Genomic DNA, 25,334 nt, shown 5'->3' on the forward strand with positions numbered 1-25,334 from the left:
TTTTTCGCCTCTACCAACTGCACTATCATTGATAACACAAACAGCAGTGGTGCCATTAGCTTACGAGCTGGAAAGACATTCATGTGGGGGTTCATTCAATGTGGAGAGTTAATAGTTTCCTTGGTAATAATCTGTTCCAGTTCGCATACAGGACCAACAGGTCCACCAAGGATACCATTGTGAGAAGAATTATTGTTGTTATTGCTATTATCGCTTAAATGCTATGATGAGTAGATTTAGAGTGTTTAAGGAATGTTGTTAAGAAAAGGAATGTGTGAATGTTTAAACTAAGTGCTGGAGCTGTTTATATATTCAGCACTTAGAGGTATCCTGTTCGATAAGACAAGGAGGTCGTAAAGATGGGAAAAGTAGATAGGAAACAAGGAATCGTGAGGTCCTGATTGACATAAATCTTGTATGCACCAATAAAAGAGGCGAGCAAGCAAGCAGCAGATGAGCAGAGTTGACAGAGGAAGCTTGAACTGTTGCTCAGCTCTCCCTTGCAAGGACTCCAGTTGTTTGCGTGATTTGTCTGAGTCTTAACATAAGAGTAAAGAACAGCGCGGTTGACAAACTTCACCCTCACACCATCTCAGCTGCTCTCCACCCAGCCCTCACACACCTGGACTCTAAAGACTCTTATGTGCAAATGCTGTTCCTAGATTTTAGCTCAGCATTCAACACCATCATCCCCAACAGCTAATAAACAAAATGGGACAACTTGGAATCAAGACCACTCTGTGTAACTTGTTACTGGACTTCTTATCAGAGAGGTTACAGAGTGTACTGGCTGGCAGCAACATCTCCAAGACAGTCATGCTGAGCACAGGGGCACCACAAGGATGTATGCTCAGCCCACTGCACTTCACCCTGCTGACTCAGGACTGCGTACCCAGTTACAACACCAATCACATCATCAAGTTTGTGGATAATACGACTGTGGTAGGCCTCATTACCAACAACAATAAGGTAGCCTGCAGGTGTGAGGTGAGCCAACTGGTCCAGTGGTGCAAAGATAACAATTTCTTCCTTAACATAGAGAAGACCAAAGAGATGGTTATTGACTTCAGGAGAGGGCCACCACTGTATCCCCCACTGACCATCAACAGTGCTGCTGTGGAGAGGGTGAGCAGCACCATGTTCCTTGGGGTACATATATCTGAAGACCTCACCTGGACAACTAACACAACACAGCTGGACAGGAAATCACAGACGTGGCTGTACTTCCTCCACAAACTAAAGTGAGCACATGTCCCACTCTCCATCATGTGCTACTTCTACAGAGGCACCATTGAGAGTGTCATCACTGGCTGCATTACTTTGTGGTATGGAGGCTGCACGGCCTTCTGCTGTAAGACTCTGCAACGCATAGTGAATGCAGCCAGTAAGATCTGCTCTCCCTCACAAACATTTTCCACACCCACCATCAGCATTGTTGAGGATAACTCCCTACCTTAATTCATTATATTGCACTGTATGTACATTTATGTGTTTGGCACCTTATTTACCCCTATTTTTGCCTTATTTATATTTTTATTTTATTTTATTCCATTCATGTTTTTAAATTTTCATTTCAGTTTTAAGGAACGATAAGCTGGAGAGAAGATAAATAATATTTCGGTTCATCTGTATGTTCAAAACATAGAGTGAATCGACAATAAAAGTATCTTATCTTATCTATCTTATCTTAATTATTGCTTTCACTGGTTTTAAGTAATCTGCCACTGATCAGACTACTGATCCTACACATTTCTTCATACTTTCTTCAACACTAATTAAATTAGTATTGACAAATCATTTGGAAGAGTTATTCAAAGTTTCTACTAAAGCAGGGATCAACCAACAAAAAATACAGAACAAAACCATTTTGTTCCCAAGAAACTATATAGTAATGAAGAAAATACAAAAACTGGGTTAGTGAACATCTGAATCTCACTTAATTATATCATAGCACAATCAGTCTATGCAACAGATGTATTACAAAGCATGAACAATGCTCATTGGTCAATTCCAGTGAGATTTTTTTTTTATACCCAATTGTTGAGAGGAGGTAAGTTTGTCCATTATTTGGACTTTAAAAAAACAAACAAACAAACAAACAAACCCTTTAAAACATTTAGGGAGGAGCAGCAAGTTCACTGATCACCGTGGGCTATATGTCACAGTGTCCTGCTAATATTAATTTCCTTAGTTAGGGGGATCTTTAACTTGAGACATATTGTAGTTCTACATGCAAGTAGCTTTGTTTTGGACAGGTAGGTCATGGACACAGGTGATATTCTGTGACATAGGTGTCGACAGATATGACCCAGTTGATGAATATGCACACAACAGGAATTTACCAGTGTTGATTACCAACCTGCAAAGCAACAGTATCTGTGCTACTTTACTACACTACAGTTCTTGATAACCTACACAAAACAATACATAATCATAAACAGTGTTGATACGAGAGGTTTGTAATTCTAAACAGATATGGAAAAACATTTTTATATTTATGATGTGTTCAATATTTAAAGAGTGAAAAGCCCTCTTTTTTCTTTTTCTTTTATTACCATCTCACAGACTTCATGAAAATGTGTTAAATCTATCAATCTTCATGTTGATCCTAACACTGGACATGGACTATTTTCACTCACATTAGTGAAATATACCGCAACTATTAAATGATAGCGTAAGCTTTGTTTGACTCCACCCAGTGGTCAGACATGCTCACAGCTGAAGGACCCTCTATGTACGTACATGTGAGATGTTAAAACATTTTAAATGAAACAGGGATAATACTGCTTGAATTCCTTTTATTGGTCCATGTTTTTGTTTATTCTCACAATTAAAAAGGTGTATTTATACTGCAACAGTATCCTTTCACCACTAGTAGTCGTTATCCCCCACCAGTTAGTAGCCTAGCTCCATGATGCTCTCAGAAGCAATATTTCAGTTAGTTCAGTGAAAAAGCCAAATAATTCGGAACGAATTGGCAATTGTACTCCGTATATTAAATATTATTTTACAAACTAAATAGACATTGGTCAAAAACTAAAGATCTGATTTAATGTGTCGTGTTTAATGGTGTAATTTTCGAGGCGATCCTGAAGGCGTCAGTGTTCTGATTAGGCAGCGTTAGAGACGCTGCCGTCTGACACATAAACAAATAGCTTGCTGCACGGCTCCGGGACCCTTTAACTAGTCCCTGTAACCCATTTGAGTTATGAGAAGATAACTTTCATGACAACAGAACCTTGTTTGGGAGAACAAATCCCCGTTAACGTAAAGATACTTTACCTACAATGTTCAGCAATTGTAAGGTGAGTATAATGTAAATTGTCGCTATAAACTTACAGGTTAGCTTTTAGCTAAAATTGCTAAAATGATACGCTCCAGTTCTTGAAGAGTTACTTGCGTTATTTATTTGCAGTGCCCACATTCGCTTTGATCTTTTTTGTTCTAGAAATCAAGCGAACTCAAACGAGCTAATTATCCATGGATAAAAGCCTTCCGTTCCTCCTGTGTAATATGAACCGTGTCCTAGCACCCAATATGGTACCGCTTGTGAGGGTAAATTTGGCAACGTTATTGACAGCTAACGGTGCACCACACTCTGCGATTTCAGTCCAAATTCTCCTGTTGCATCCACTTTCCACTTCATAACTTAAAGCTCCCTTGTCTTTTTTAACAACCATAAAAATCCATTAATTGAAAACGTAAGCTGCTGTGCCGTTGCTCCCCATACACAATTCAGACCAAACTGTACCTGATATTTACTCATTACTGAAACGTGTAAACAGCTTCTTTTTCCATGTTTAGAACAATTTTCCAATGCTTTCTCAAAATTAGATGATTGGTTTATTCTACTTGTTTTCTTATTCTTAAATATTGCTCTGTTTTTAAAACCTTTACTCTTTTATTTGACCATTTTTCTTATCCTCTCACACCCCTTTCCACTCTGTCATCTTTCCAGCAACCCTGTGTGATAATTGCATGCTGCATGTCTGACAGTCACCTGTCACCCACCTGCACCTCCAGGCATGGGCCTTCTTTATTGATTATACATGTCATCTTTCCATGCATGTTGTGATCTGATGTCATCACGAGGAAAGACATGGATAACCCTCTGGCACTATTCTCCAAAAACCTATGCCAGGGCCAGGCAGCCAGTGAACGAGAGCTGGAGAGGCTGCACGCTGATTTGAATGCAGAGAACAATTGGACACAGCAGGGCTTTGTCCACCTCTCTGCGGAGCTCAGACGACTGCGAGAAAAGGCAGAGTATGAACACCAGAGAGCTGTAAAGGAGCTGGCAGCCAGGCAAAAGTGCCAGAAGGACAGGGTTTTTCAGAGTTGCTCACATGAGGTGGCTGCAGACTCTGCAGGTTGCTGGTCATTGTGCTTGTGTGGTAGCAAGACATATGCAAAGCTGGAACAGTTGCTGGAGATACTCAATAAGAAGATAGCTGGTGAGCAGCCAGTCTATAAACTGTATAACATGCAGGGATTTGAACTGGAAAAAGCAATATTTCTCTGCCACCTGCTCAAAGCCAATAGAATATTATTACAGGAAAGACGGAGAGTGGGGCGCTCCATCCACAATGTGACAAGTTTCTCAAGAAAGCTGCAACACAAAGAGAGCATCAACTCCTGTCTGACAGGGCTGCTACAAACCTGCTCCAGGGGCCATCTGCAGAGACTTCACAGTGGTTCACACTTGCCAAAGAAGCAAAGCAATCACAATCAGCAGGAGTGGCCTGTAGGCGAGGACCCCTGCCTTCCTGCCACAGCCTTGGACACCTGTTGGATTAGCTCTCTAAAAATTTGTCACCCACCAAACGTCCCCCATGCTGGCTGGAGCAACCAGCCTCCCAACTGCACCGAGCTCCACAGGTCAGAAGAATTCCCTTCCCCCAGATGCACAGACAGAAACATGGAGGTAGGCTATTTGATATTTCCAAATTCCACACGATTCCCCAAAAAATGTGTCCAAATATATTTTTTCAAATGTATTTTTAGAGTTTAGTTGGGCAGTATGAACATTGTATATGAGAAATACTCTTATTAGACCTCCAATGGATATTACGTGCATACCCCTTTTATGAAATTAAAAAAATGCTTTTATTTCTATCGGAGTATCTCCTGTTTTTTTAAGCCCTCCTTCTCACTGCTCAACCACATGATTTTAAATACTGTCCAGTTTGTATTTTGTTTTTATTCCCATCTATCCAGTGTGCCATGGTGTATTCAGGCTCCTGGAAATGTTGTGCCCTCTTAAATGATATTGTATGATCTTCTACTTTTTATATAAGCTCTTTTTCAATATTGATTGGAATGTTGGGAAAATCTACTTTATTTCCAATGTAACAGTCACTTTATTTTGTGGTGTATTTTATTAACATGTCATTAGTTAATATCTGGATATTTCCAGTTTAAAGAATGGTAGGTTTTATTATAATATATATATAAGGAATTACCATATGTGTGTTTCTTTTGTTTGTTGCAGTGGGCAGAAGTAGGTCGATGTTCTTCAGTCTCTTAGATTTTGGATCAAGTATTTATCCAGAGGAGATTAATAATTGATCACATCTCAGCAAATCTCAACTTCAGCGTTGACCCACCATAACAGTTTCATGTGACATTCTTGACCTAAAGTCTGTTACTTGTATGACAATGTTTCAGCTGAATATTAACTTGGACTGCCAATATCACGTCTACTCTAGATGAGGTTAGCTGAAACAGCATTGCCATTTTTTTACAAGTGAATCAGCTTCAATCTCTTTCCAAACTAGGCAGCACATAAATTAGCGAGTGCCTTGAGTAAAAGCAAAGTCTTGAAACTGTTTATCAAACTGTGAAAGACAATCATCAATCTGCTCTGAGTAGCACGCGTGTCTTCTATTGCCTCTGCAGCTTTGCCCTGCAACTCTAAATTTAAGATCAGCCAACATGATTGTCAGATCACTTTTAAATGCCAGGTGATGCAGCCACTGATGATTTAGTTGCTCCATCATCTCAGGACAGAGTTGTGAAAATCTGAAGGAATTTGCCCCACGCCATCATATGGCAACAACTCAGAGTGGCTGCAGTTAGCCTGTTTTAGATTCGCATGTGACAGCCATATTTGAGAAGATCTAGCTCGAATAGAACAAGTGATCTTTGTCACATCTCACTTGTCATAAACGGGAAAGTTAACTAGTTGCAGGAGCTCTGCAGTAATTCATATGCATTTATGTTTGCAAAGATTACTGGCTGGCTGCTCTGTATGTCAATCAAGTGTCACATGTTCTCTGCCCACGCATTTGGGGCACCTGATTTAGACATTTTTAATGTCCATGTTCAAGGCTAAATGGCCAATTTGAATTATTTAGTGCGCAACTGCACTTAAGCATTTGAATTAGCTTGTAATGCGAACGAGTTTTTATCTGCCTGCCTCATACAGCTGACCCTCTGTCGCAGGTTGCACTGCCTCTTGAAGAATCAATAGGCAAGCAAGATCATTCCAGCGTCATCTCCATGGAAACGAGCTTTAGTTGTTGCAATGATTGGGCCGTTTCCAAGCCTGCCTTTTTGTGATAGGCCAAAGCTAGCAGCTCTCCCCACCCCCTTCTCTCGGCAACAATCGCTGTCTTACGGACACATTTTCTCTTCGTCCTCTTTCTTCACCTTTATGTTGATGTAACGAAGATAGAATTAATCCTGTCGTGTCCCGCTGCACTGGGATAAAATGCTTTTTGACAAGGCCACATCAATTAGGATGGAGTCAACATGCCACCCATGTTTTGGCCCTGCTGAGAGATTGGGGCCTGCGGAACAGACCTGTTAGTTAGCTCCCTTTATGTCTGTTGCACCCCTCTTCTTGTTAGCTATTCCAGCTGGGTCTATGTGCCCTTTTATCTTAACGAAAGGTAAGAAAATGTCTGCATGCTCTCTTTCTTTATCTGGACTAAATAGATGACATGCAGAGCAGTTTGTCATGATAATGACTGTCAGTGTGGACAGCAGGACTGTGCATCTGAATTGTATATTATACGTAGTAAACATTAGCTACAACATTCTGAAGAATGTTGTTAGTGATGTTAATGTTTACTAGCATACCCTCACAAGTGGCTGGATTGATGTAATACCTGTTCGGAGATGATGCATTCATTTATACGGCAAAATAAGACATAATCAAGGAATAAAGAAAAAATCAATAAAATTATATTGAGGAGTAACATCTTCATCATTTTACGGTCCATCAGGTGATCCATGTAATACAGCAGATTAAGAGATCTCCATTGTCTTGAAATTGCACATGATCCAGTGTCATTGGTGTAATTTTATGTGCTGTTGGACTGTTTGACAGGGAGTGATGCATGACCTGTGCAGTCGGCCTGAGCAGCCTGAGCCTCCATCTGCACCCACTGGCATGGGGAGCTATCAAGAGGACGAAGCTGTCCAGCATCTGCAGCAGGAACTAAAGAAGTCTGAAGATGACAAGCAGCGGGGGATCTCTGGTGTGGATGGTGCAGCCACAAACACGTCAGCATTACTATTAGGAAAACAACACCACTGTCTTTATGTGAACCTGAATGGATTTGAAATGGAGGACAAACAGAAAGTAAGTGTGAATCAGTTTTTGTTAGCGGGTGACATCAAAATGAGCCTGTATTTATTGCAAGTTAACTATAAAAAAGAGGTATAGAACAACAAACAGTATCCTTTTCTTGCTCACTTAAGCCCGAGCTGCAGACATACCAAACTAGGCATAAAAGTACGAAGGGATTGGGTCTTTTTTTGCCTGTTATATCAGGTACAGCTGGAATATTCGCTGTTTTTCTTGACTGTTATATCTCTTTTGGGGCCATGGGGAGCCTATCCCAGCAAGGCATATGGGTGAAGGCAAGTCCAGTCCCTTACAGACTGAGCTACCACCGCCCTATTTGGTGTTTTATTTTGATTAAATGTGGATGACTCTGGCTGACCTACAAGGATGAAGACAACAGACCATTCCATTCCTTCTTCCTCACTCAAATCCTCAATCATTTTGGATACCAGTTCCATGTGGTCCAACACTGAGATACAGATGCATCACTCTGACCTAGTGTAACCATGTCCACAAATCTACACCTTTGAATATTCCGTTACCACCCTTGATCCACTTAATAGTAGCCAATTGAAAATTTATTGGAAAGCCATGGTGATTTCTCACTGTAAACCACTTTCATAAATACAGAAATAATTTTATTATGAAGCTCTAACAATTCAGGATTAATTTATGTCTTAGAAATTATTATTTCATTCATTTCAGCCAAACAGGACTCATCACTTGTTTGTGTATGAGTCTGTGAGCAAGAGACTTTAATGGCCTTAATAATTACACTTGTTTTGTTGTCATATTACCAGTTTTACTCATCACTAATGCCTGTGTGAGGTTTGTTTGCGTGTGACATTAATAATAGGATTTGATAATTTCTCTGTATCAGTAGTAAAAGGATCCCTTACCAGAACACAGAAAGAATCAAACATGGGTCAATGAAATGATCAAATTTAGAAAACCTCACATGACTTTTCTGTGTTATAAATATATTGATCTTTGAGTAATTTAATGGCTGGTTGCTGGTTTGATTGTTTAAATGAAACTTTGATTCACTGACATATTTCTTTCACACTTTGTTGTTCTTGGATATAAATGACATGAAATAATTGTTATTTGTTTAGATTTTTTTTAACTTAATTTTGATCCCTCATCTCTGTCCTGTTGACTTTTTAATTACTTGAGTTTACTGACTTGGAGTGCCAAATGTAGCTTTCAAAAGCTGACACATAGCGAAAAATCCTGTTTCTTGGTAATTGGGGACATTTTGTAGAGGACTGGGTTTGTGTTCATGTTTGGTTTGTGTCTGCAATGTGATCATGCTAATAGATCTAATATATCTGATTAAATGGTCTGTTGTACCAGTATAAACACAGATCCCCAGCACTGGAAAAAAGCTGTCAATAAAAGTTATTCCCAAGGCCTGGAAACGGTTTAATTTTTCTGATCAAATGCATGAGCATTGACTGTTTCCATAAATATATCACTCTAATGTTGGCATCAATTAATTAATCCTAGTTTTCTTAATCTGCCGTTTAAATTGTTGACAGTGTGATTTTTTTAGTACACATGATGCACTGCAGAAAACTTTGGTTGCAGTCATCACAGTTCCACAGCACATTTCACCATGCAGCTCTTCACAAAAGGCATGATTGTTTTTCGTTTTTATAGCTGATATTTTGTTGAATGCAGAGTTGGCTGTTGAGCACTTGACACCACCCCTACAGGTCATCACTGATCCAGTTTGTACTGGTGGCTGCTAGCAATGATTGTTTTCATTCATGTTTACTTTTACATTATTTACTTTGATTTTGGTGAAACTGCTGACATATTTTTTCATTTCATTTAATACAGCTATATTGACATGTTAGGTTTTGCACATGTATCTGTGTCTGTGTGCATGTGGGAATGTGCAATTGAGCAGCCATATGGTGGTGAATAATTGATAAACAGAAGGGGAATCTCTGGAGTCTTGGATCCACATCTCTGCCTGCCTGCCTGCCTGCCTGCCTGTCTGCCTGTCTGTCTGCCTGTCTGTCTGCCTGCCTGCCTGCCTGCCTGCCTGCCTGCCTGCCTGCCTGCCTGTCTGTCTGTCTGTCTGTCTGTCTGTCTGGAGCAACATTCATCCTCTTGGTGAAACAAAGGTCTGATGTCAGGTTCACTAATCACATTCAATGTTAAACTATTAAGAAATTCGAGTGTCCAACACCCCCATTGATATTTACTGCAGTATGTGTGGAGTTATTGACAGGGGAAGGGGATTTTTCAGCACTCGCTGACAATGTTTCTTCAGGGGGGCTTTCCGCTTTATAACAGAGCTCTTGTTGATGAGGCACTGTCATACTTACAGAAGACAAGGTCAGTGCATCTCTGTTGAAGTTGTAACAGTGATTGCAGGGGGTTGAAAGAGCTCATGCCTGTCAGTGACTTTGTCAAGATGAGAAGTTTTATTGAAGCAAATCATCTTAAGTATATTGTGTTGCCTTTTTTGTTGACATTGCACTATATTTTACAGCCCTTTCCTTCCCTTCACATTTGGGCTTTTCCTCTAACCCAGGTGCTCTCAACATGTCTGAAGCTCTAATTTAGCCCCGAAGACTGAATAAATGGTGGCCTGGGCAGAGGCAGGCATGCTAGTATGGATTTTTACACCCTCCGGAGCAATGCTGTAATGGATTTATTAGACTTTCCAAGCTATAATCTGAGGCTTGATTGGATGAGTGAACATAATTAACATTAGACCAATATCATTCAGGTCAAATGCCAAATCATAGTGTAATGTTAGTTGTGGTTTATTAATGATCAAGCATGAAATCTGTATTGGCATGAAAATAATACTTATCATCCCAAAACATGTAGTTCCATTTTCACAGGACATTTGTGTGAAAAGTTCAACTGGGGGTGTAGTGTCACCCTGTTGTCCTGCAGGAGGATAAAATAGAGCCCCCAATCTCAGACAGTAAGGGACCCCATAGGAGCTAATTACCGTAATGATAAATACAGGGGAGGACTGGAGAGGGACACTTCATGGCAAATATGTGAGTGTAGGTGAAGAACTGTTTTAAAATATCTCAGGCTTTCAGCACATTTGTGGTTATTCTTTTCATGGGATCCTTTGTTAAAGTGATACATGAATTTCATTGATCTGTGTGTCAAATCTGTAGAACTCTGCTGCCTTTGAGTAGATATTGAGCTTTCAAGGACCCAAGACATAGTCATCAAAAGAAAAAGCCTTTGAAACATTAAAACACTGAGCATAGAAACATTGGTTTATACAGAAGTAATCATACATTTAAATAGAAATAGTGGGGTTTCTTTAATAGTATACCATGGTTAGATGAACTGCTGCAGCAGACACACACTCCTAATTATGGGTTAAGAATTCCAAAGACCCACTGATGGAGTGTGACAACCATATGATAATTTGTGTAAAAGCCATATGATCATACTGGTTGAGGGGTGATAAGGCAGTCAAGTACAAAAGTCCTTTTCATATCATATGTCATATTTTTGATTGATTTTCATTAGAAAAAAAATCAACCATCATTTAAAACATCTTACAATGATTAAAAATCCTCTTGAAACCTTACAATTGCCCAGTATTCAGTATTTTGTGTTGTGGGGTAAGTGTGTTTTGTAATTGGTAGCCTTTCCCCCAAACTGTCTTTTTTATTATAATTATACCAACAGATTTAGACAGTACATGGGGGACAGCTCAATCAAGCCCTAAGGCTCAGGGTGTCTGACATATATTTGCACATGTCCTTCTGCTCAGTGTACTGGGACCTCTGATAAACAGTGCTGCTGTGGCAGGAGGCCTAGTTGAATTCTGAAAAGTCCTCATCATGCTGCTCTGCTCTGCTTTGTCAGCATGACAACCAAGGCCAGTCTGCTTATCTCACATATAAAGAAGAGCCTCTGGTGTTTTGCACTTGGTGCAGCAGTTCATCCAAGATTTTGATCATGCACTGTTTTCACACATACAGGTGCGAGGCAAATACCCCCAACAGAACAAATCAAAACTGATACATTGATACAAGTTTCAGCTACATCCTGCCTGTAAAAAAACCCCTTAGTTAACAGCAGGTCATTACTTCTGTCTTATGACAGCATTAAAAACTCTCCAGGGCTCCTGGAGTATCTCTAACCTGCAGTTACCAAACAGTTGGTAACTAATGACCGTGACAAATTTTGGCAGCTTGATCAGTATTTTGAGTGGAGTATTTGTGGCTATTCTTTTTTTAATTTCTTTAATCAGACTATTGGCTATTACAGCTTTCCATCCTTTCCAAATCTGCTTGAGAGTTAGATGTTAGGTCCAGTATATCGCATGATGTGCCGAATGAGATGCGCACTAAGTTAACTTTCAAGATGTTTATTAACAAAATTTTATTGGCTTTTGAGTTACATGTGCAGATCAGCTGTAATGTTCTTACTTTCTAGAATGGCACTGAATATGGGTTCCTTGTGTGTCAGAACGATGAACTCCTTCGAGCCCTTGATGAGCTGGAGAGAACGTGTACCACACTAAGAGAGGAGAATGGCCTGCTGGTAAGAGTCAAATATAAAAGAGGTTCTAGCCTCAGCCGCATAGCCTGAAAACCAGTCAAGACATCTTGCAATTTAATGATTAGATACAATATGTAGTCACCATGTTTTACACTTGGTAATAGGCATAGCCTGAGGCCTTGTCTGATAATGATATTTGTGCTGTGTGGATATTTCAGCGGAAGAGTTGTGCACCAGAGATGGAGGAGAAGGTCAAGCGGCTCAGAAGGAAGAACACCGAGCTGGCTGTTCTTGCTAAAAGACTGGAAGAGAGGGCACGTAAACTGCAGGAGGCCAACCTCAAAGTGGTATGCTGTCCCGCATTTTAACCTCAAAATGCCACTTCTCTTATTTAAGCAATGATGCACTTTTGAGCAGCACTCGTCAGTCAGTCAGTCAGTCAGTCAGTCAGTCAGTCAGTCAGTCAGTCAGTCAGTCAGTCAGTCAGTCAGTCAGTCAGTCAGTCTGTCTGTCTGTCTGTCTGTCTGTCTGTCTGTCTGTCTGTCTGTCTGTCTGTCTGTCTAGTTTTATAATAAGGCAATGGGCAACACTGCAGCGAGGAAACGGCACCAGGACCCCTGTGCTGGCGGGGGGGGGGGGGGGAGGTGCATACATAACACTTTACTGTAACTCTGCGAATACACAGAATTAAACACGGTGGCATCTGTTACAATCAAAAATGTTTCTAGGCACTTTACAGATTCCCAGGGCCTGACCCCCAACAAGCAACAGTGGCAAGGAAAAACTCCCCTTTAACAGGAAGAAATCTTGAGTAGGAGCAGGCTCATGTAGGGGACCATCCTGCTGATGGCCGGCTGGGTAGAGAGGGAAGAGAAGGGGGGAGGACAGGTAGAGGAGAGAATAACCAGAGATCAGGGAAATACATTAATTATAACAAACTGCTGGTGTAAGAGTTGAGTGGGTCAGCAGGTCAAGCATACAGCTATAAAGGTGGTGATACCTGTAGATGGATACAGAGAGACAGAGGGGGGAGAAGCAGAGAAACTACAAGAAATAAGATCATCACTGATCTAATTGATGAGGAGAAGAGAGGAGAGGCAGCCAGGACCCAGTGGGGTGACAGAGGCCTGTCAGGTGATCATCAAAATATCAGCTGAATGTTCAGTAATGAGCCTTCTTTTGTTTGAAATGAATTTGCTATAATCTGAGGAAAATCTGTCATTTGTTCTTATTCTACCTGCTTCGGTATGTTTTATGATCAAGTGACTGCATTACACATCCCTTCACTCTGTTGTTTTTGGTTTTAGTATATTCCTCTTCAAATATGTGGGGAAAGACACCTCAGTTGTTTATGGATAGGCTCAGTGTTTCCTTCCATGCAAAAATGCAAAAATATATTTTTTCAGCAATAATGACCCACATTACCCCACAGGTCTTGAACTCTACATGAATATCTACTGTTAATTTGTACTTCATGTAGTAAAGGTTAAGGTAACATGTAGTTCCCCTCACTATTTTGAGTGTTGTACATTACAGACATAGGCACATTACTGAAAATTTTTTTAGCAGCACTTTTTTGGGACCGCAGAGGTGATTAAAAGTGGGAGGATGCGGGGTATCATTGGTTATCCAATCACCTAGCCAATACCTTACTCTGGCTGTTGTGTATTCACACATCTGCGTGGTTTAGAGGTTTTATCTGATTAATTTTGTAGACATTTTTACTTATTTTTACTTGACATCTACTGATTTAGGTTTTATCAGAAGTCAGAGCCAATACAATGGTTAACAGAATCAGTTGCATCTTCTTTCCTGTGAAATATTTTCATGATGTTGTATAGTAATCAATGACCTAACCTTTTTTAGTACAGCATTCATGGCTCTAATTTCAAAGCATTATATGCCGATTTTCTTTTTCAAACTATTTTGGGATTTACAATATTTCATAATCTCTTGAACCATCTAAAGTAATTTCATTTGAGCACTTTCTTAATGTTTGTTCATTCTTTTGGTTTTAAGTGTTGAAATAATTTTTATTTGCAAATTTCTTTTTGCTCTCTTGAAGGTAAATTCCCCCTCTCTAATGAAACCTGGGTCAGTTGAACAATACAAGAGGGCGTTTGCCCGTCAACGAGCTCGTGACCTCGCGCAACACGCTGATACACTGCTGTCGAAGGACAAAGAGATTGGTGCCCTGCAACAGCAGTGCAGGGAGCTGGATGCACAAGTGGGCACCAGAATGGTACAAATAAAACAGTTCTTCACCGCCCAGTTGACACAGCCCACACTACCATATGTTCAGCCATTTAACGCTGCTCATGCCTGTCATAGCCTCATAATACCACTGCCTGCCCTCTGCTGGGTGACATTTGTAGTGCTCATCCTGACTATGACTTAAGGCTGTGTCACTGCTAATGATGCAATGACAGTGCAGGAATAGGCTTTTTCCAATATAGCTGTTTTAATTATTACACAGTGGACACAGACGCTTATGGTCCTGTAATGTCTGCTGGTTTTAATTATTCATGCAGAATTTTGATGTTTTAATTGTTTGCTATATTTGCAGTTTGAGATTTCTTGTACATTGTATATTAGTGTGAATGTTTTATAATGTTGAATGGATGATATTATGACTAAAGTGCCTTTGTAGGGCTCTTCTGTTTCATCTGGCAGAGTGGAATTTGAGAGGCTTCTCAGAGAGTCTCAGAGGGAGGTGCTACGACTCCAGAGACAACTGTCGGTCACATCATCCAGGCAGCAGCACAGCCATAGTCCCAACCCTGATCAACTACACACATGTGGGGTAGCTGAGGTGGAGGGAGATGAGAAGGTATATTAATCTTTTCATATCAGGACATGATGCCCTTTACCAGAACACGGAACTTTATTGATCAAATTATTGATCAAATTTAAAATTTGTCAAATGTATTTAACAAGGAACTCTTTTTTCTAAAATACATTTTGAAACAAATTCAAAAAATCCAAAATCTGATGAGGAGCTGGAAATTTTGGGGTAATACAAAAATACTAAATACTCCTTAACTGTAAATGTACTGTATATATGATACTGTCAAATGTAGCATTTTGAGTTTCACTAAAAACCTTCCATATATTTATATTGGCGTTTATTTTGCTTGTCACTGTTGTATAATAGCTTTTTGCTGGATTCAATACTAATCTGTCACAAACCATAATGAGATGATTCCCTGTCTTGAACTTGGGCCTGATCAAAGATCCCAAACTCCCACACCCTGCTCCTCTCTGCATTTAATACTCATCTTCTCTGTTCGTTTATTAGAAGCCCCAAAAATGAAATATGTATAAATACATCATTAACATGATGAATAGGCTACATAATGTAGAATAAACATTTTTATTATGTTTAAGCCTGATAAACTACTGAACATTTAAATATAATATTTAGTAGCTACATTTTAAAGCTAAAATCAGTTTAATAACATAACATAAAGGTGTTTGTTTTGTACAATTCCCCAGAGAAATCGAATAAAATCTCTGCCTGAGGCTCAAATGAGAATGCCGATTGTGGTAATCTCTCATTTGTGGGACACACATGCACTCCCAGTGGTATGTGCACACTGAGAAAGGGGCCATGTTGTGTGAACTCTAATCCCCTCTAACAACAGAATGGTACAGTCCAGTAATCCGCTCTCTGTTGCTGTGGTAGTGGTGAGAGGGTTTTGGCTGGTAGGTAAGACTATACTCGTTTTATAGACTTTTCTATCTCGCCCTGCTCTGGACACCTAGCAGGCCAAGGGACGGCTTGACATTGCCGCAGATCATACAAAGGGGGTAGGTCTTTTAAACTGTTTTGTTGTCCCTGTGCATAGATATCAGCGTTACACCATGGATTTGTTTTTCAAGTGTCATTATCATTGTACTTAGATATGAGATTGTGCAGGAGTCAAACTTGAGACCTGACAGCAGAAGCAAATCCATGTCATGACTCTTGTGTGATCAGGACTGAATGTTGTGTTAGTGTTAGTTCCTTTAACCCCCGACTCATTCCTAAAGATTATTAGGATGTTAAACCAGGTTACATCAGTAAGTGTAACATCATCACTCAGCACGGGTGGTTTTTCTGTTGGACTCACCTGTAGTTTCTTATGAATTAGTAGAAAAGGACATACATTATGTCAGAATCTTCCTTTGAAAAATTAGTATCTGAACAGTAATGCTTTATTGCAGAATCTGAGCAAGCAGACTTGGTTGACAGTGTTAAAGTGTTTATTGGTTGATATCAATATGCCGCGTATTTTAAACAAAATGAACGGCCTGGCCAATCCATTAAGGTGCTTTTAAAAGAAGTGATCCAGTTACCCGTTTCGGTAGTCTGCAGGGATTACACCAATGTGCTTATGGCATTCAGAGCCTGCTGAATGGAATCTGGCCCTGCTTTAATATGCATGGGCCCAAGGTGTACTCGATCCATTTGTGTTTGCTGACCAGATTACTGTGAAGTGTACACATCACTGGTTAGCCCATCTGCTGGGACCTCATCTGAATAAAACATGTTCTCTGGCCTTCACATTAGTGGAAACATAAATGTAATTTTTTCTCATTAGGGAAGTTATCAGGAATAATTTTAAACAGGGGATTTTTTCATGCATCCAGCAGGTTTTAGCCAATAGATTTTGCAATAATATGTTTTTGAATTTTGTCCAATTTAATGATAAGGTGCATGTGCATTTAATAGACAAGTAAACTTAAAATGCACTTTGCATTGGTAAAATAACAGAAACTGGTTACTGACGCATCAGACCAAAAGACGTAGCAAAGCAAGATGAATGCTGACTTTGAGAGGTAGACTTAAATGATGCTCAGATATAATGAAGCTCTTCTGCAGAATGTAAACAGATGTGTTATAAAGCCAATGAGCTTCAGGGTGATCTTTATTAAATACATACACAGTATGCTAAATCTTATTTTATCTCTGCAAATGTGAACTCTCTTCACTGTCTTAATTAAAGATATTTGATAAAATTTTTTTCTTCAAGATCCAAATGACCATTTAACTTAATCTGTGGTGGGCTCGTTAGCTGTAATTAAAGATGTTAAATGTTTTGTCATAAAATGATGGACACTAAGGTGAATTGATCATGTTATCCAGTATCCATGTTATCCAGTAACATATCCTTCATATACATATAGAAATATCTTAGTTTTGGTTTGCAACCTTTGCATATACAGTATATACTGTTCTGCAAATCAGTGGCCTTTGATTAACTATTTACAGATGTTTACATCTTAATCATTAATATTGAACCATTCCTCTTTTGTTGACACAACTATTGAACAAATGTTTAAATTACTTTTCTGTAGATCTAATAAAAAATACCCTCATGAGTGTCAAAAGATCATGATGAAAGTTGTACACTTGTTGGGTCACAATAGTAGTCTGAGGTTAGTGTGTTGGCACATAAACCCTTTTTAATGATTCATAAAAGACTAAGACTTGGTCTCTGTGTCTCCCCCTTTATTCCCTATAGCATTATTCATCAAAACTGTCAGAATTATATTACTCCGTGTCTGGATGCTGCTTGTGTTTTCCTTGAATGCATCATTGTTAATTCTTACTTTTATTGGACTGCCCTTTTATGGCAATTAAAGTATGAAATTCAGAGGGCATTTTACACTAATATGAAATTATTTACAGTAGAATTAGAATGAGGCTAAACATCAGGATCTCATGCTGGCTATTATCCAGATTGTATCAGAAGTCCACTTACTAATGTAAGTGAGTATGAATGACGACAAGCTTATCGAGAACCACAAGTGTTCTTAAGCTTGACTAATCAAAGGTGGAGTACTGGGCTCACCTGATCCCTCTGCAGGTGAGGAGATCACAAACAGCCTCCAGCGTAGGTTAGTGTCTGGCTTATCTTTTATATTTTGGTCATAGGACCAGTGGATGAGTCTCCAGCTAGATTCTCATCATTCCTCTGCACTTTAAACACTAATTAGTTACCCTGCTGGCCCTTTATCGCCTCTAGTAGCACCATCTGGTCCTCTGACCAAAAGACAAAACAGACACTCACCCAATTTCATGCTTGTGCTACTAAGAACATTATCTGTTCTATTTGAGAATATCTGCACCCATCTACATGGTATTAATAGAACAATTGTATTTATCTCTTTTAATAGTAGTCTTATAATTTTGGCGAAACTTCATGACATGAAAATTAGATCCATCTCATGTTCTAAGAATACCTGAGGTCAATGCAGTTTCTGAACAATGTAAAAGAAGAGATCCCCATCGCAGCATGTGACGAAGCACCTTTGATCTTGTTACTGGGTCACAACCTTGGCTGCAACTTCTCTGTTCTACCCAGAGTTTAAGTAGGTTTGCTCCCAAAATAGATCTTGATTCCCAAATCTTAACCTTTGAACAATGACAGTGTGCCACTCATGAATCCAAAAGGTAATTTAGAAAAAAAAAAAGTTGCTGAGAAAAGGAGCTTCTATTGAGATATTCTAGTCACTCCACTTTGGCTTATTAGAAAGTACTGACTTTCCACTAATGAGATGTAGACATGTCGCAGGTTCCAGGGAGTCCTCTGGATTATTGATCAATTGTAGACCACTGAAGAGAAAACTTGCAGCTACAAGTATATAAACATCCTTACCACTTAACTTTGTGTTAAACCAAAGGAGTGTATTGATAAAGATGATACTACAACTAATAATAACTTAATATGAAATACTTACTGCCTGTGTGCTTATCTGTGCACCTACCAGGTTACGGGAAAAACCCCAGTAGTGGTATTAGATGAAGCTCCATCCAAGTGTGAGAAGACTCCTGGAGAGGAGGAGGAGTCGAGGGAGCAAGTGACGCCCCACCCTGGCCTTAGCCCAGTACCATTCCCACAGGAGCAGCAAAGAGAGGAGCAGCATCTGAAGTCTGTGGTGAGAACAGTAATACATTGTACTTGTATCGTATGTCATTACAGCAGGGCTTCCTTAAGTAATATATAGCAAGTGCGGTACATTGTGAATTCGAGTGCTGTGCTTCAGCTTAATGCCATGGAAGGAAAAACTATGCTCAGATTTGTTATGCAATGTTGGGATTATTTCAATCAAGTCCTGTGGAACAGTAGCACAATGCCCATGCTGGTCCAAGCATCTTATATCTTAAATAGATCATATTTGCTTTCATCACTTTGTGACTTTAATTGTAAGGATGATATGAAGCAATTGAGACAATAAAAGAGATCTATTATGCAAAAGCAATATTGCCAACACATCAGATGTCATGGAAAAAAACCCAACTGAGTACAATGGCTGAGTTCATGGTTTATTGTGCCATAACAGATATGTCTGTTGATGTCACAAACCAAAGTTTCTTGCCTTTAAATTTAAAGGTAAATGCAGTTTAATCCCATTATTATGTTACTTTTGACAATGGTCAGAAAACGGTGTCTGCAATTAGTCCATCTATACTGCAGGCTCCCTCCACACAGCTGCACTGGTAATACCTGACTGTGGTCCAGTGACCATGTTGAATAAACTGATTTTTCCCTTGCTGGACATGCATCCAACTGCCTATAGAATAAAGTTTTATAATACATCACTAAAACTCAGAGGTCAAAATGGAAACATTTCTTTGCATGGTTATAGTAGAAACTGCTGTATTTGCTTGAATTAGCCCTGTTCGTGGCCACAGTATCGACTGACTGTGTTTCATTATCATTTTTGTTTTAGGAAAGTGAGCTAAGCAGCAAGAGAAAAGAATGTGAAAACCTTGAGCATGAAGTAAAGAAGCGACAAAAGCGATGTCTGGATTTAGTAAGCTATTTTTTTGCCCCCATTGGCTCCTTCTGTTTTGCTCTTTGGTCTTGAACCAAGTTTGATTCAAGGACACTGTTTTGTGTTGTTGGGGACAGGAGAGCCAGCTCAAGGATGAGCGCAGCAAAAATGAGCAACTAGAGGAGCAGACAGATCTCCTCAGGACGAAGGCAGAGCTGCTCGACCAGGCCAGTGATGAGCTGAAGATTATTCTACAGAATAGAAATGGATTTTGACAGTTTGATTTATCAGCAATTATAGTTTACTTACCGACTCACTCAAGGTCCCAAAAACAATGAAAAACTATGACAATACTCAAACAGAAATCTTCCAAGATCTATTAGACTTATGTTTTGTTTTTTAGACTCAGACTGAGAATGAGGAGCTGAGGGAAGATCTCTCTAAAGTGACCGCTCAACACAATTCAGTTCTCGAGGAGAACGAGAGACTCCGTGCCAAACTGGAGAACCTAGAGCAGGTCCTTAAGGTATTGTTGGACTCTGCTACTATGTACTTTGTAGTTTTAAATGCTGTTATTTTACATTTGCAAAATAATTTTTTTTGGTATGTGTGTCTGTGTGGGCGCATGTGTTTTAGCATATGCGAGAGGTCGCCGAGCGAAGGCAGCAGCTTGAATTGGAACATGAGCAGGCATTGGCTATCCTTAAATTCAAACAGGATGAAATCAAACGGTTACAGCGGGTGAGGAACACAATTTTTCTCTCGCTGAGAACTATTTTTTAGTTAAAAAATATTTAAATGAAAGTCAACTCTAATTTTAGCCTGATTCTGAGAAATGAGGGTTTCATTCAGCAGGAGGCAACCTTTAGTCACAAAGAAATCAACTAAATTCACTCTCCTTGTTTTCCAATGTTTTTGTGTTCAACAGGCCCAGTTATTTGCTAAGAGGGAGCATGAGGGAGTGGTGCAGATGTTGGAGGTAAGTGTGCAGTGAGTGTAGGATAACTTATCAAAACAGAACTTAGATACAGTATGTCTGATTATTACACAGAAGAGGAGCTTGATTTATTCAGCCGCTGCATGAAAGAGAGGAGGAGGGTTGTTCAGACTTCTTCTATTTCTCTCTCACACTAGATAGTTTCCTCTAATGAGAGTAAAACAGGATAAATGGCAGTTTTCTTGAGTAAAGTTGCACAACACATGGCTACAAAATTAAAATAAAAGTTAATATGGAGCACAAAAGGCTCCTTTTTGTTATTTTACACCTGGCATAAGATTTCTTCCAGAAAACTATTTGACCCATAATCTTGAATGCTTGAAGAGCTGTTTGAAAAAATGGCACATCAGCCCCAGAGCGAGCACACACACAGAGACACTTACATATTCTGTGAAATTATGCCTCCCATGGGGCTAATTGGTAGCTTAATTTTAATATATGTGAGAAACAACCAGAGGGATTTCAGAGCCTAAAATGCACTCAGAAGCTTCATTATCACATTTGATGGGTGACAATATGATCTGCTTGTCATTACATGTGCAATTTCTTGTGAATTCTTAAATTGTGTATATTAAGTGTATAAGTGCAAGTGTTTTAGAGGTTGACTCAGCTTGTGTTGCAACAAGAGCTGGTAGAGTATACCTGCTGGTGAACTTTTAATTGTGCTTCTTTTGATTTGCTTTCCTTACTGTCTTTTTCCTACATAAACACAAAACTCTCAAGTGCATTTGAACATTGCTGCTATGCCAACAAACTGCCTCTTGTTCTAATTTTCCAAGGTTATTTGTTTACTCTGAAAAAAGCAGGGAATAGCTGATGGTTCTGAAATCTCACATGACTTGGCTTTTTTAGACTGTTCCATTTCTGTTATATTAACAGTGTATGCTTTGTGTGAGAGTATTTATTTCACTTTTTTCTGTCTCTCCTTTGTGTTATCTTTGTTCTAACCAGAGTACACTGGACTGCATGCAGGTATTACTTGATCTGTTGGGCCACAAATGTTCCTATGTTAATGTAGTTAAAACTAAGCCACACCCTGCTTACTAGGTAAATAAAAACATGTAACCTCTTGATGTAAGAAAACATTCTAATAATTTTATTACCTTTGAAAAAAGGAGCTGCTAGATGCAAGGTAACTATGACATACTACTGGACTTAAATGCAACATCTCCCATGAAGTTGCCTGTAACTTTAGGAAATTTAGGAAAATTTCCATTGTCATAAAAAAATTCATTTGATTTTTATGTTATTAGAGGTGATTAATAAGAACAAGGTAAATCAGGCTAGAAATCAGTGTGTGTGAGCAACATTGTATGGCTTATTGTTTAATTATAGAATGTCTTTATTGCCCTGTGAAGGAAAATTAGTGTTGCAGCAGGAGCAGAGCACACAAAAGACAAAATACAAAAACAATGTCAACAGTAAGCAGTGAGAATAAGACCCAATTAAAAGTCTTAATGTCAACAGTCCAAACATAAGCTTTCCTCACAACCTGTGTTATAGCTAGACATTCTCCTAACTGATATTGATGTTGCACTTTCTTGTATCTCCTCAAGTGTACATCGAATTTCACAACTTTCATGAAAATAGATTTTCATTTCTGCACAGTCTGGATATTGCATGAGAGATGAATGCAGAATTGGCTCTTTGATGGTGAGAGCTTACAGAAAATGTTCAGGCAGTTTCGTTTGCAAGTTTTTGTTAGTCTTGCCTGTTAGGAAACTACCACAATCTGAAGTCAACTTAGTCACATACAGATAATCAGTAGATCTGCAAAGAAGGCAGTATAAAGCAAACATTACTTTTCCAGTTATTTTTTAACAGTCCTTTTCTAAGCTTAACTTAAAATAAATCCACCCTTTCCTCCTTTTTCTCTACTACTGAACTTTTAGGCCAATAACCATGTCTGTTTGCATCCAATGCATCTGACTAAATGTCTTGCAAAAACCACACCTCAATAAAAGGTTTTGCGCTGTCAAGGTTTATACTGTCAAATATTCACCTAGCAGTCACTATATATCCCTCCCTGCTTTAATACGCAGTCAAAAGTACGAGATCTTGAGGAGAAGTGTCGCATCCAGAGCGAACAGTTTGGCCTGCTGTCTCAAGAGCTGGAGAACTTCCGCCTGCAGGCCTCAAAGGTGGATCTCACTGGTTCGATCCTCCTCAACAACCCCAGCTTCTCTGTTTTAACCAATGGAGTTGGGCTGACTACTGAAAGGGGTGAGCTCTTAATTTGTGTACTAGATGTGGTATCTCAGTGGTTTTGCTTATGCTACATTATTTTCTTTATTGGTAACCGAATGGACTGTGTAAGTACACAACCGTGCCTTTGGTGTTTCTTTGAAGTAACATCTTAATCTAACGGTGGTACAAAGCCTTACAGCCACAAAGTACAGTTATTCTGTCTACCTTATTCCATCTTGTTTAGAAATACCCTTGTTTACCTGTAATACAGATTTCATTCCAGGTCTTTACAAAATCCCCTGGAGATAAGTTGCATTGTAGTTCAAATCACTGACACAACATAAATAAACACTTAAAGCTTTAAAATTGTTTTTCAATATTAAACTATTTAAAAAAGAAAGTGTAAAGATTCAAATTGTTTAGGGAAATTTTTCCTGACAACCTTTTAGTGACCTCTGAGATATGATGACTTTTACTTTGTAAACATATTTTTCATGGTCCTTCACACTGATGGTTACTGATGACATGCCACGCTTGTTTAGTTAAGAAATATCAGATTCTGTATGTATGAAATAAATGCTCTTAATGTTTTTTAGACTGCACTGCTGACTTATTTGATATGGTGTCTCTGGGTGAAATAGCCTTCTGGAGCCTTGAGGGAGGTGACACTCTCTCCTGTCCTGAGGGTAATGATGTGTTCGGCACTCATGATACATGCGTGACAAAGTCAAAACAGTGTGGCATGTTTCACCAAGTCTTCCCACTCATACAGTTTGTATTATCACATGCACATTCTTGTGGAAAAAGGAAGCAGTTAAACCCCTTAGCAGAGCTTTTGTGACACACAGTACCTCCAGGTAGTGTGATCTCTGACCTCAAACAGATGGAGGATGGATTTTTTCCCCTTCACTGTTTTAATCAGCCAGGTACAACCTTGAGCCTCCTGCATGACCAGCGCCTGCCTCACCCACCTTGTTGCACATGGATTGAGTTTAGTCACCCATCAATAGGGGCAAGGGAGAAGATTGTCTTGTAAAGTGATGGATTATGTATTATTCTTTCCCCCCGTTTGTCAGATGTGGCTGCTGCTCTGCGGATGGGAGCAACACCCCATGCTGCAGGCCTGTCTAGGTTGGAGCGCTCACCAGTTACCAAGCACCGTGATCTGCCCACCATCAGCATCAGCAAGCCAGGCTCCACCTCCAGCAAGTCAGAGACTAAAAATGTCAGTCTGCACAAATCAAGTTCCACACATGAGGTACAAGCTTCAGTGTGCAGCATTGATTACTTTGAATGCTTCTATCTTCTATGCGAATGTAATAGCATCTTGGGGGCTTGCCTACAGCTTTCTTTGCTTCATAGACATGCAGGAAGCTCTCACCATCACATTGATTGTTTGGATTTACTGGATTAAAGAGCCCTCGTTAACCTCACTGTCATCTCACGCAAGTGTAGACTGTAGCTGAATATGCTAGAGCTCCATCTGCTTGTTCTTAATAGAAAGCCTGCTTTGATTTTGTATTTTGTAATAATGGTCCATCGAGCCACCATTTTTTATTATTGTTATATATAAAAATGTTACTTTGTGTAGCTATAAATGTTTTGAATTTACACCTGTAAATGGAAACAATTTCCAAATCACATTATATTGTTACTTTCAGTTTTTATTATTGTGTCAATGGTGTTTTACTCACCAAACAACAAGGACGCTAATCACTAAACAAGTCTTTTCATGGAAACACGAATGTATAATATATGGTATAACCTATTTTCTTATTAAGTCTGTCTATTAATCAGTGATAGTACTCATTAAATTTAGTTCATATGCCTTTGCGTATTATATTACTTTAGTTAACATTTTATTGCTGTATTTGTAACGTCCTCAGGGGGACACTGCCAGTGAAGTCGAGGAGCTGGATGTTGACATAGCTCCAGCACCTTATACACCCAGCAGAGGGGCAGCCAAACTCCAGGTCTTCATTGCACGATACAGGTAAAGTTTAAATATGGGACAACATTTGGCTCATAATGTTAGTGGATTGTCACTAGTTAAAAAAAATGCTTATTAACAGCTACAACCCATATGATGGTCCCAATGACAACCCTGAATTGGAGCTACCTCTCACTGCTGGAGAGTATATCTATGTGTATGGAGATATGGATGATGATGGCTTCTATGAAGGTAATTTTCAAGCATCAACGCTTTTACCCATTGTGTCATTGAGTAGTAACATTTCACAGAACTGTTATAGCGTGTTAATTTTCCATTTTAAACTGCAACTAGTCTGTATTAAATGTCTAACCTATGTTTCT

The 25,334-nt window shown here is 39.3% G+C and overlaps 1 protein-coding gene across 19 annotated transcripts in view; it reads left to right on the top strand.

The window, feature by feature from the left end:
- The first annotated feature begins 3,109 nt into the window (after positions 1–3,109).
- Positions 3,110–25,334, top strand: part of LOC130538156 (RIMS-binding protein 2) — a 36,396-nt gene continuing 14,171 nt past the window's right edge. For 7 of the 19 annotated variants that reach the window (XM_057055502.1, XM_057055508.1, XM_057055510.1 and 4 more), the window contains exons 1-20: positions 3,111–3,305; positions 3,959–4,924; positions 7,334–7,588; positions 12,008–12,115; positions 12,292–12,420; positions 14,139–14,315; positions 14,724–14,903; positions 18,830–18,997; positions 19,793–19,876; positions 19,975–20,064; positions 20,241–20,363; positions 20,474–20,578; positions 20,766–20,816; positions 21,786–21,806; positions 22,443–22,487; positions 22,877–23,057; positions 23,618–23,707; positions 24,098–24,279; positions 24,908–25,014; positions 25,094–25,203. In XM_057055502.1, coding sequence (XP_056911482.1) covers positions 4,100–4,924; positions 7,334–7,588; positions 12,008–12,115; positions 12,292–12,420; positions 14,139–14,315; positions 14,724–14,903; positions 18,830–18,997; positions 19,793–19,876; positions 19,975–20,064; positions 20,241–20,363; positions 20,474–20,578; positions 20,766–20,816; positions 21,786–21,806; positions 22,443–22,487; positions 22,877–23,057; positions 23,618–23,707; positions 24,098–24,279; positions 24,908–25,014; positions 25,094–25,203 — 3,031 coding nt within the window. In that variant the 5' untranslated portion in view covers positions 3,111–3,305; positions 3,959–4,099. Of the gene's footprint in view, positions 3,306–3,958; positions 4,925–5,491; positions 6,894–7,333; positions 7,589–12,007; positions 12,116–12,291; positions 12,421–14,138; positions 14,316–14,723; positions 14,904–18,829; positions 18,998–19,792; positions 19,877–19,974; positions 20,065–20,240; positions 20,364–20,473; positions 20,579–20,765; positions 20,817–21,785; positions 21,807–22,442; positions 22,488–22,876; positions 23,058–23,617; positions 23,708–24,097; positions 24,280–24,907; positions 25,015–25,093; positions 25,204–25,334 lie in introns of those variants that run through there. The other 12 variants (XM_057055505.1, XM_057055506.1, XM_057055503.1 and 9 more) reach the window with 12 other exon arrangements.

The sequence above is a fragment of the Takifugu flavidus genome, chromosome 14 (assembly GCF_003711565.1).
Source record: "Takifugu flavidus isolate HTHZ2018 chromosome 14, ASM371156v2, whole genome shotgun sequence".
Lineage (NCBI taxonomy): Eukaryota > Metazoa > Chordata > Actinopteri > Tetraodontiformes > Tetraodontidae > Takifugu > Takifugu flavidus.